Raw genomic sequence first — 11,744 nt, 5'->3', positions numbered from 1 at the left:
CGACCGTTGAAGGGGACAAGATGTACGAATATCGCGGTTAACCAAACCTGCACTTTTCCATCCAGACCGCCGTTCGTGATGCTGTGCCATCCCATGCGGCCGAGCCTGCGGCATCGACAGAGCTCGCTCCTCGATCCACGGGACCGTGTCGTGCATGCATCCAAGACAACAGTTGCCGTCCGAGACACGGAAATAAACGTGGATGACTTCCGCGCCACAGGATCCCGAAGCAACGCAGCTTCGTTGCACCACCTCCCGATTCCAGGTGACCCTCAATACGTCTCGTGCCATGACTACCAGGGGTATATCCTGGATAGCTTGCTGTTGTGTCTGTCACGGAAGACATCGTACCAAGGGTCTCCCTCAGATCCCTTCGCGTCGTCTCCGCGGCATTGGCTCGAACAAGGCGTCCATCGAGGCTTGCTGCTTCTCTGGAGACATGCATGCCGGCCAGTGGATGAGATGTCCCCGTCTCTTCCTCACAAACCTGCTGTACAGGGCCCAGGCGCAAAAGACTGCCGCGACGCTGAGTGCGGTCGGGTTGTGGAACTGGTTAGGAGACGAGAAGATGATTGTCGACGTGTACGAGCACATTTCGAACAGGTTCTGCCAGCTAGCTTCCACAGCAGAAAAAGCTCCCCGGTTCTCTGCTTCAACCTCCTATATCGCCTGAGAGTCAGCAATCTTTGCGATATGATGCATTCAAGGACGAAACTGACCTCCTGAATTATGATCTGAGCTGACAGATCAAACCCCCATAGCCCTACTCGACTAAGCATCGAGCCACATACAAGACCAAGAGTTGATATAAGGACGTTGTCTGTGTACCTCCAGAAGATGGAGATACCGACGGCCAAGCAGCCCAACTGCCAGCTTGAAAACCAGAGACCGGCACGAACAGGGCCAATCTTGGTCATCAACCACGGTCCTATCCAGGTGGCTAAGACCTCGAATGCCACCGAGACTGTCCTTGCAACGGCAATTTGTGTCGGAGTGTATCCACTTGATAGTAGATAAGTCACCATGACACCGCCGAAAGACAAGACTGTGCAGTATAGAAGTGCCCCTGCGAAGGAAGGGATAAAGACTGGGTGCTTGAAGTAGAGGCGCAGGTCTTGATAGGACTTCTTGGCAGCTTTCTTCAATAACGTCCATGGTCCTTGGGTAGGCTGTTGGGGATTCTCGTCATTGTGTGTTGCAATTGTGGGTGTCGTCTTTGGATGCTGTAACTCCGGTACTTGATGGTATACCTGATTGAATGAGCACATGATCTTGATTGTGTGTTAAGTTGGCTTACTCTGGCAATAGTAATGTACTCGACAACGACCGAGGTGCAGTTCATCCCTAGGTTGACAAAGATGGCCGTTTCCGTAGAGATGCCATCCATGATACCGATGGAGAACGGCCCAAGAAGCTTACAAATAAGGTCAATGCGTCTCATCTGGGAGTTCATTGCTATCAACAAATTAGATGATGTCTGTCAAGACTAGGAACAACTCACTTCGAAGTGCTGTAGTATCTGACTGTGCAACGACGACGACCTGGAGGGCGGTTAGGAATTGGCCTCGAGTGTTCATCTTTGTGACATACCCAGTCTCTCTCAACTGACACCAGGTTCATGATGGCGGCCAGTTTCTCGATGCAAGCCATGAGGACTAGCAACGCCAAGAGGCCAGTCCGTAGCCCATCAGAGAGGTTCTGGGCTCTGCTCAGGACGAGGAAGATGGCACACGAAGTAGCAACAGCGAGCCGTTGCGAAACTAACGACTCAGTATACTTAGTTCGAGCCAATGGCCGTTTTGTGACATACCAATGGACAGCCTCACGGTCTTGAGACGGTCCTCGCGGTCAATGTACTGGCCAACCCACGATGACAGCGCTATTGCAGCGGCGCCGCGCGCCAAGGCGTAGACTGAAAGCGGCATCAACGTCCCGGGGAAGATGGAGGCGAGATAGAGGACGCTGCCAAACTCAAAGACACGTGAGTTCCACGTCGAGAGGGTGTGCGAGACATAGAGACGGCGAGCGCTGTGGCTGACCGTCCAGCTGTCGTCTTGACTGTTGGATACATCGTTGCTGCTGCTATCGCCGTGATGAGATGATGGGTTCAATGATGAAGCGTCGGTGTGTGGTGATGCTGAAGATGAGCCAAGTAGAGGTGTGGTTTCTTGTTCGCCGACACCGGCGGGTGTGGCCATGGCTTTATTGGCCTGGTACATGTCGAGCAGAAGAATTGTCGCAAAATTGATTTCCAATTAACAAAGCATGACTAGAGAATGAAGAGACAAAACTATCACGAATGGTATCTAGAAAGAAAGAAAAATGTTTGACCTTGGTTGAGGTTTCATCAAGGTAAAGTTGTTTGTCGCCTGATTCCTTCCCTTCGGCTTCCCTTGTTGCCGGCCCCATCACATTTTAGTCCCCTCCACTATCCGGTCCCTGTCACTCAACCATCGGACTCGCTCCCGACACTTCGGCATTTCCCCATGAGGCAATGTTGGTAAAAGATGGAATATTATAATGGTTTTTGGCCTCGGCTGTCAAAGAGGAATTACTGAAAGCTTTGGATCAGGTCAACGGTTCAAATGGAGGGAGTTGAAACTCTTAGTGAGACATGGATCATAAACGCCAAGAATGAGAAGACTTGAACGTGTATGAGGAATCTTGACACTCTGCAGAATGCTAGGGCGAAACAGAACAATAACAACAAAGTGAATCGGGATTAAACATAGAAAGAAAATGGCTGGCATCTCGTTAAGCACCAAACGTGGGTTCTTGTCAACTAAGCCCTTGTTGGTTGTTGGTCTACCCTTGACCAACAAAGACAAAACAAACCCAAACCTAACAAACCGGGCTTGGTTGAGAAAAGAAATCGAAAGTAATGATGAACGCTTCTTTTGAAATTCTACAAGCGTACTTGTCTCTCTTGGTTGTCCCGAATATGTATTCTTATGCTTTGTATGTTCTCCAATGTAGCCAAACTTGTTTCGAGGGTCTAAAACTCCTCTTTCAACAACCTGGAGGCAAAGTGTTTCTTTGAAGATGGCAACAGTCAGTACTGGGAACACATCATATCACGTCTCACACAGTCTCACTCGCTGATTTAACGGGCTGTTTGCATTTCACCTGGCTGTGTGACTAGATCCGAATACTCCCATACAGACCAGGACCACTACTTCTGCACCTCTAGCGCCGTTCAGTTCCAATACTCGATGACCATACTTGCATGCCGAGAGATGTGACAGTAAAGTCAGAAATAGCAAAATAGATGTAATCATCTTCGGCTGCACATTCCTTCTTCCCCTCCATTCCCATGTATGCCAGTGGCATCACGATCTTCGTTTTTGGGTCGAGGTGACTCTAGACCTGGCCATGCTCCGAGTCGGCGTCGAAGCCGGGCTCCTCCTTGACGTGGAAGTCCTCAAGCTCGGCAGCCTCTGCCTTGATGGCCTTGGCGGCACGCTCAGGAGTCTCGGCTATGGCATGGTTAGCATTGTAATGTATGGCAGAAGAAGAGAAGTTGGTAACATACTGTTGCTTCGCTTGCGAGAGCCGGACTTCTTGGTGCTGACATAGGTGCCATCATCATCGTCCTCGGACTCAACCTTCTTGTTGACCTTGCGCTTGCGGGCTGTGAAGAGTAGTTAGATTTGGCCAGGTCACGATGAGGCAAGACACTTACGAGTAGCCTTCTTGACAGGAACTCCGGCGGCATCGCCATCCTGCTGCTGCTGTCTGAGAGCATCGATTCTCTTGTTGACAGCAGTCCACTGGTTCTGGAGGGACTTGACAGTGCGGCCGGGCATCTGGACCTCGGACCAGTTGATGCCCTTGCCCTCGGGCTTCAGCTGCATGATGATTCGAAGAAGAAACTCGTTCTGTAACACGTTTGAGTTAGACCAAGACGGGTGAACAACGACTTCAGCACGTTACCTTGGCCTCTTCGGTCCAGGCGTTAGCCTTGCCAGTGGGGGTTCCCTCGGACATGATGAACGTTAGTGAGGATCGAAGATGGATAGTGTGGTTGTGTGGGCAGGCTGCTTCTTTGCTCAAGCAACGGGCAGTTTGCTACTGAAAGATGGTCAAGATGGTGTCAGCTCAAGGGTCAACGTGAAAATGAAGAAGGGAAACACGGCGGAGGGGAAGCTGCTCTCTCACCTTGGTAGAGATAGAGGCAGAGTCGAAGGCGAATTCTGCCAAGCGAACTGTGAGACCGATACTCTTTTGCGAGTCAGTAGAGGGCGGCGAGTGAGTGAAAGGGAGAAAGTAAAGAGTAAAGCACAAACCGAAGAGATAGTCCTGTTGTGTTGTGGTGAAGAGGAGAGAGGTGAAGAGAAGGGGAGAGCGAGTGCTAGTCGAGGGTGAAGAAGAGTGAAGGCTTCCCCGCTCTGCTCGAAAATAGGAGGGGATTTTCGAGGTAGAGAGATCACTGCACTGAGCCAGCACTGGCGCCTAGTGAAGTCCTATTGACCTAGGAGTCAAACGGAGGGTATTGACAAGCGAACGGGTTCAAAGCGAGGAATGTCTGAAAGGAAACAAACAAACGTACTGCTAGAATTAAATAAACTATTGTACTGTTTCCCTAGATTAGGGGGATGTTGCGAGTAACGAGGGACGTGGCGTGGTGAGCGAGTGTCAAAGAGAGTGTGTGGGGGATGAGAGAGTGGTGCAGGTCAGAGAAGCTATTCCTACGTCCAGCCTACCTATCTATATCTCAAGCTCGCCCTCAGGACAGTGAATCATTCACTCTCTCAAAATAGAGAAAGCAACAAGCTGATGACTCTGACACTTGAATTTTCATACGCTACTCAACCAGTAACTATTCCTACACAGTTGGACCACATAAGTCCTTCGGGTCCATTACCATCTTGTCTATTTCTATGCGCTGTTCATACCATCGTATACACGCCCCGGAGCCTCATCTCCGTGAACCACGCCCTACCTACTCTGGAGACCGCCGTAGAAGCTGTCCAGTATTAGTAAGGGCGAAAACGCCTTCAATGCCAAACCGTCATCGCCAAGCTGCTACTAAAGATAAGCCATAACCAGGATCAACCGGATCGCTCGCTCCCATGTGTCACACGTTAGCCTCGAGCTTGTGTTGTTATCTTCCTGCCCAGATCCAGAACCAAGCTCCCATCGCCGGATTTCCCCAGAAATACCAGGAAATCATCTCTCCATCAGGGCATTTATGCTCTCTCCGTCCGGTATAGACAGCATCCCATCTTGTCATCCCATATTGAAGCATAACGACACAGTAGACAGTGCGCCCCCCGTTCGCTGCCAACTCCACAAATGCAAAACCAAATCGCTTACTTCATCCTCATACGAAACGCCATGAACTCTCGAAATCGATGCTCGTGCTCCTCACACGCTGCGCTCCAGCGTCTCCGAACGTCCATGTCCTGCTCCAGCCAGTTGTAGTACTCCTGAACATCTGCATCACCGCGGGCCTCTAGGAACGAGTATCCCTTCTCTTCTCTAGTACGCGCAATGTGCGCCTTGCGTGTGGCAAAGTGGTCGACCACCTGGCTGTTGAAAGTATCCCAAAGTCGCATGTAGTTTTCGAAATCTTTGACGTACTTCTCCCAAGACGCCACATTCGGCTGGGCTCCATTAACTGCTGGGAGCTGAGGAGCAACAGGGGGTGATGGGAACCTCAAAGGATGAACCTTGGGAAGCTTGATGGAAACATCAGCCGAAGCCTTGCTCTCGAAAGGCAAGTTGTCCTTCATATCCGCAAAGGACTTTAGCCCCGAGCTCTGATGGGCAAATGGAGCCACGTTTCGCAGGTCGGCGAAACTAGCCCGGAACTCCTCACTATCCTCCGATCCCACATTGTTGAGGTTGGGGTTCACCGGTTTCCTTGGGATCTCTACCGGCTTATCCTTGCCGTTCACGTTGTCCACATTGCCAGGTCGCCACTCGGGTCTGGAGGGCTCAACGTTGATGTTTCGAGGACCGTTGAATACCGGAGCTGTTCCCACTGCAGGTACTGGTTCAGTGGGTTGTGATGGCTGGGCTACCGGTGGCTTGGGCTGGGGTGAAGGCGTAGTCGGGGCTGGCTGTGGTGTTGGGATCTTGGGGGGTCGAGGTGGTGGCACTGAGGTCGAAGCAGGGGGGCTGTCGATGTCCATGGCCTGAGGGCTCTCAGCGACAGGGGGCTCCTGACCCTTTCGTCCCCGCCATTCAAACACCTCTTCATCACTGCTGCTATCGTCGACTAGTGCTGAGTGGCTCGGCTTCTTGGAAGCTTTGGGCTTCTTCGAGCTTGCTCGGTTAGATCGAGTCGGGGACACCGACTTGGACTGAGATGGCTGCGGAACAAACGTCTGTGGGCCAAACTTGTCACTCCATCCTTCAGGATTGAACGCTGACTCGGGCTTGCCAGATTCCGGCCTCTCTGGCTCGGATGGAACACTTGAAGTATCTGTACGGTTAAGGGTTGGGCGCTTCTTCGGCGAACGACGACCTCCTCTGCCTGCCTGAGATCGAGGCTTCGTTGGGCTACCTTGCTCTGCTCCACCAGCGTTAAACTGCCAACCAGTCGCGTCCTCATCCTCGGCGAAGCTCGTGTTGATATCGTCGGTGCTGCTTCTCGCGAAGCGGCCAGGGTCAGGGGATGTTTGCGCGAAAGTATCGTCGTTGACGGGGAAACCGAAGCTATTGAAGTTGGCCTTGTTAGCACGATTCGACGTACGGGGGTGATCTGAGTTGCTGTATTGATGCTTCGTCTTCTTGGTTGAGCTTCCAATCCCAGCGTTATTGATAAGCTTGTCCAAAAATTCGACCTGATGACGCTCAAAGGGGGTCAACTGATGAGGAGAATCATGTCTTCCACTGGGAGACGGGTTGAAAGAACTAGTGCCTGAGTCATAAGGGCATGCGTCGTATTGATGAATGCCCGCCAGGCCTGGCTCAAAACCATGATTTCCCCGACACTTGCTGGATCTTGGTGAAAAGGGAAGGTGATTGTACTTGGTAGAAGATGGTTCGTCATACATTGAAGGTCCGCCAGCGTTGCTTTGTGATTGAGATGCTGTCAAGGTGTAAGCAAGTCTGGCATTCAAGATAGGTTCATCAACAACACTTACGGTTTCCGTCTGTAGGCACATTGGGGGCTTGGTCGGGAGTTGGAGTAGCATTCTTGAAGCCGCTGCGAGTCTTCTTCAAGGGAGCTTTGGGTCGGTCTGCGGGATCTCTAGGGAGCGGCTGTTCAGGGCCCTTGAAGCCCGCCGTAGTATCTCCAGCCTTTCCGCCCTTGGGCGCACTAGCACTGCGTTGTCGGTTGAAGGCCTCGTTATCAGAGGACTCGTCGCGGTTCGTGGTATCTCGGGTGCTCTTGGCTCGGTTCAGGGGGATGCCGTCAAAGGGATTTGTCTTCTCGCCACCATGTGACGTGTATGGAGTGCTTTGTCGGGGATCTGCCCAGTTGTCTCTGTCTCTGAACTGGCTTAGAGGATCTGGCATCGTAGTAGGAGGCGGTCTTGCGGGAGGTGGGGGAGCTTCTTGAGGAGGCTCTTGCGGAAAGGTTTGCGCATATCGCTCCGATGCTGATCTTGAGTTGTAGTTACTGCTGGCTACTGGTGGCTCATCACCCATGGCTGAACGAGGATGGAATCCCGTCTTCCTAGCACCAAATGAGGCTTCGGCACGCTGTCTGGCAGACTCAGTCCGTGGAGGAGGGGGTGGAGGAGTAGGCCGGGGCTGATCGCTCGTCTTAGCCGACGGGCCCTTACGCATGTTCTCGAATGCCCGGGCAGCATTCTTCTTTGCTTCGGTCTCCGACTGCTTCGCTGTAGGAGGGACGCCTGAAGCAAAACGGGTTTGCCATCTCTGTGCGCCTGATGGAGTTGCTCTTGGGGTCCCGTTGTTACGTCGGGGTGGTGGCGGATACTGGGCACTGACATTCGACCACGGGTTTCCCTTAACACCCGATGCGCCTGGGTATCTGTTGCGAGTTCGTGATGCATCATACTTGGCTTTTTGATCGGGATCGGAGAGAATCTCGTGCGCCGATTGGATTACTTGGAACTGGGTGTTGACCTCCTCTTCTCGCCCAGGGTTGCGATCTGGGTGATACTTTAGTGCTGTGCCGCGAGTTAGTTGACGCAAACGATTCAGATCCCAGTTGGAACGGTACCAAGTTTCCGGTATTGCTTCCTAATATCCGCGGCGTCTGCCGTCGGGGGCAGCTCTAGGTCTGCATAGTAGTCTCGGGGTGTGCCCATCGCAAAGGGCTCTCGTGCGCTGCCAACAAGCCGCTGAAGTCGGTTATGCGATGGCTAAGAGATCACGCCAGCGCAGAATGAAAGATCAGCTCCTAGTTTGTCTTGGGATCGGCATGAAGGTTCGTGTCAGGTCGATTTGCTCTGCTCCTCGGGTAGGCGAGAGGGTGCTGGTGTTTTCGTCTCGGTCCGTTCGCTATACGTGAATCGTCTAAGAGACTGTAGATCCCGATGCGGGTTGCGCTCGGATTAAACAGACCCCGGATGAAAGCAGGTTTGCTTTGTGCGGGTGCAAACCGTGTGAAGCGCTGTCTTGAAGACTGATGTCAGCTTAGGAATTGCCAAGCCAGCGGAGGGGCTGAAGTGAAGCGGCGAGAACGATGCAGATCAGGATCTTGAAACCAGGAAACGTCAGGGAAGTGTCCTGGGCTGCGCAACATGGTTGTCCAGCCAGGAGCCGGGTCGGGTTTGACAATATTCAAAGACCTCGGAACGAATGGTGCACTGCAGGGCCGTTTGGCTGTGTCCTCTTCCACCCGAGTTCCATTCTCGACATGGGGCTGCACAGATCCAGATTGGGGAGAGAGATGGTTGGCAGCTGATCCAAGGAAGCGGCATACTTACCAGAATGACGTCAAATCTTGGCCGTGAGGCAGGCTTCTAGGGACAGAGCGAAGTTGCAGAGAGGGAGCGGCGAAGGATGATGGAAGGAAGTCGAGGCGAATAGCAGGGCGCTCAAGGGAGGTGATGCAGCAAAAGTGCAGAGAAGGTCGAGAGAAGAGAGCAGCTGGCGCGCGCCAGAGGTGATCAGAGGTCAGGTACCTTTTAGCGATGGATGGAGGTTGACGGTGGGTGCCAGGTGTGCGGGAGGACGGTACTTCAAGGTACTTTGTTCCCCGAAGATTCTCGATGTACCACCCAGGGCCGCGTCGAGGGGCTGTGGCTCAGCTCTGGTGTGGCCTCCCAGCGCTTTCTTGGGCTTTGGGTCCGGCTTTACAGACCCGCACAGACGGATGCCAAAGGGTCTATCGGGTCGGTGCTTTGGAATTCGGAGGAACCAGGTTATTCACTGACGTTGGAGCCTTTGGGCGCAGATTTGTTCCAGGCCAAAGTACTTTGGGTGCAGGGTCTTGGGCGTAAAAGAAAACAAAACATGTGGCGGGGCAGTTTGTACCGGCCACGGCAACGGGGTGATGAAAGAAATCCCCGGAACCCCACTTCGGGCTGGAATGGCAGACAACAACAATTGTGAGTGCCACCAAAAGTCCTCATGGACCAGGTGCAATCAATTAGGGTTGGATATTTTCTATGATGGATAATATATCTTTTACAATGGTAGTAAATGCCAGTTGAGCTCACTCGGCTACCAGTCATCAACACTATGACGCGACGATGTATGATGGCTTGGTCTGTATGCTTAATAGACCCGAGTAAAGTGAATGTCACACCTTCGCGTGCATCATTTCGCACTTCTCCAGACGCAAAAGATACAATCTTACGGTTGGAGGCCGTACGTGGTGCACAAGTGACCCCATCATGAGAGCACTGCCACAAGTGCACTCATGACGAAGCCACATCAGCACCGCCACGCCCGACCCGGGTTGACATCAGAGGCTTGAGGGTGCCCATCTCTGTCTGCATGGGACCTCGGTCGAGCAACACCAGAATCCAGGGCCATCGGAACCCGTGTGGCACTGAAGGCCTCTTCTGAAGCTGTGGAATGTGTAGCGGCCATAGCATCTTTTGCTGACAGTATCTGCCCAAAGGGGGAGAAGAGCTTGTATACACAACAGCGGAACCAGGTTGCGCATGTGATCAACCCAACCATGACTACCTAGCCAGCATCTCTGCAGATCTTGGACTCGATTCTCAGTCAACCTCGCCTCGAAGGGTCCTATGAGATACAGGATATGGAGAGATTGCGCTAGTATCGTGAAGGCCTCACTACGCAAGACGGACCAAAAACGATTCGTAATTGCACTCCTCCAATGGCACGCGATCACACCAACAACGTTGCAAATTCTCGCTGGATTATCTGCCCGGTAAATTTACTCCATCTCATTATTTCTCTCCGCCTCAGCTTCAGTGGCCCGCCTTCTCCGCCGCCATCTTGGCCTCCATCTTCCTCCGCGCCGCGAGAATCATCTCGTCCCGCCGGCGCTGCAGCGAAGCCTGGCGCTCGTCCCGGTTCGAGCTCCAGCCCTTGCCCTGAGTATCCTGCTCGCTGGACGGCGTGGTGTCCAGCTTGTTCTTCAGATTGTACCGCGTGATCAGGTCGGGCTGCGCCGGCTTCTCCGGTTGTCGGGGCGCCGTTGCTGCGCTGGCGCTGGCGGCGGATTGACCGGGAGGAGGCGGTGGTTGGAAGGTGATCGGGGGCTGGAGGGACAGTTCTTGTTAGAAAACGGCCTGTGTCGGATCTGAAGTCTTCAACATACCGTGTCTAATCGGCCGGCCAAGATGCGCTCCGTAGTGTTCTGGATATTTCCTCCGTTTCGTTGCAGATCCCAAAGAATACTCCGTCTGTCCGCCTGGGGAAACATCTGCTGTATCCTCTCTACAGCGACCTCTCTTGACCTCATAAATGCCTCGGGGGAGCGCGTAGCTTGAGGTGGCGACGGGCCTCCGAAGAACAGATATCGTATTATCAGACCCGAGACCACTAGAATCGCCAGAAAGTACGGCAATGAAATCTGATCGTCCGCCATGGTTGTATCGTATGCGAGCCGTCCACGAAAGGCACGTGAGCCGTACTGCGGTAATCGACGAAGTGATGCGGATATCTGCAAGGGCGGCTAAGATAGCAGTTCGTGGAGGTGAGGGAAGTGAAGGGTAGATTCACATGGAAGCTAATGAGCTGCCAGCGTGGGTCGATGGTATGGATCTAACGTTGTGGTTACGCCAACAAGGATGACCAGGGATGGGGCGCCCAAAGAGCTCCCTTTTGGAGAAGCCAATGGTGGGGAAACCTCGGCTAATTCCCCAACCAAAGTTGTTTCAAAAGAATACTCACGTCACAGAGCTCAAGGTCACAACTTGTGTTATCCTTTGAAGCCACTGATTGTAGATGATATGAGCGCAAGGTATTCCAGGTTGATGTGGATGAGCTTTAAGCCTCCAAGTGTATCCAACAAATCAAGCTGAAAATAGTGCGCAAGGGTGATAGTGCGTCTCCAAATAAGCATCCGATCCCTCATCTCACACATGTATCACTCCAGGGACACGCCCAATGCAACTCTCGCGATCATTGGAAGGACACATATGCTTTGCAGAAACCGGGAGGCATCATTTTTTGAGCGCCCACACCCCGGTGAAAAGCCATCAACTTCAAGAGACTAGATCGTCTCATTACTGACAGTACCAAAAGACCCAAACCATTCCCATGAGAAGGAGTTGCCCCACCCTGACGGCCAAACGCCCATGGTACACTTCCCACCGTTTCCATCACCTATCCCCAATGCTGTCTTGTGTTGCGCCATTACCATGGCCCTTCTTGCTGACATCATTACCCTTTTCCTT

The 11,744-nt window shown here is 52.7% G+C and overlaps 4 protein-coding genes across 4 annotated transcripts; all 4 read right to left on the bottom strand.

Moving 5' to 3' along the window:
* Positions 1-363: 363 nt before the first annotated feature.
* On the bottom strand, positions 364-2,219 carry NCS57_00245500 (Solute carrier family 40 protein; the record flags this gene model as incomplete). The annotated part of the gene is made up of 6 exons (XM_053052486.1): positions 364-660; positions 720-1,250; positions 1,298-1,455; positions 1,502-1,541; positions 1,591-1,760; positions 1,811-2,219. The coding sequence occupies 6 exons, from the start codon at positions 2,217-2,219 to the stop codon at positions 364-366; spliced, it is 1,605 nt and encodes a 534-aa protein (XP_052917732.1).
* A 1,141-nt stretch (positions 2,220-3,360) lies between these two features.
* NCS57_00245400 (uncharacterized protein) lies at positions 3,361-3,987 on the bottom strand (the record flags this gene model as incomplete). The annotated part of the gene is made up of 4 exons (XM_053052485.1): positions 3,361-3,476; positions 3,533-3,631; positions 3,683-3,878; positions 3,934-3,987. The coding sequence occupies 4 exons, from the start codon at positions 3,985-3,987 to the stop codon at positions 3,361-3,363; spliced, it is 465 nt and encodes a 154-aa protein (XP_052917731.1).
* Positions 3,988-5,312: 1,325 nt separating this feature from the next.
* On the bottom strand, positions 5,313-8,231 carry NCS57_00245300 (J domain-containing protein; the record flags this gene model as incomplete). The annotated part of the gene is made up of 3 exons (XM_053052484.1): positions 5,313-7,039; positions 7,095-8,090; positions 8,144-8,231. 3 exons carry the CDS (start codon positions 8,229-8,231, stop codon positions 5,313-5,315), a joined length of 2,811 nt encoding a protein of 936 aa, XP_052917730.1.
* Positions 8,232-10,310: 2,079 nt separating this feature from the next.
* NCS57_00245200 (CUE domain-containing protein) lies at positions 10,311-10,933 on the bottom strand (the record flags this gene model as incomplete). The annotated part of the gene is made up of 2 exons (XM_053052483.1): positions 10,311-10,604; positions 10,664-10,933. 2 exons carry the CDS (start codon positions 10,931-10,933, stop codon positions 10,311-10,313), a joined length of 564 nt encoding a protein of 187 aa, XP_052917729.1.
* Between the last annotated feature and the right edge of the window lie 811 nt (positions 10,934-11,744).

This window comes from Fusarium keratoplasticum, chromosome 2 (genome assembly GCF_025433545.1).
Source record: "Fusarium keratoplasticum isolate Fu6.1 chromosome 2, whole genome shotgun sequence".
Classification (NCBI taxonomy): domain Eukaryota; kingdom Fungi; phylum Ascomycota; class Sordariomycetes; order Hypocreales; family Nectriaceae; genus Fusarium; species Fusarium keratoplasticum.
Note: the sequence above shows the minus strand (reverse complement) of the source record. Positions and strands in the feature narration are given on the sequence as shown.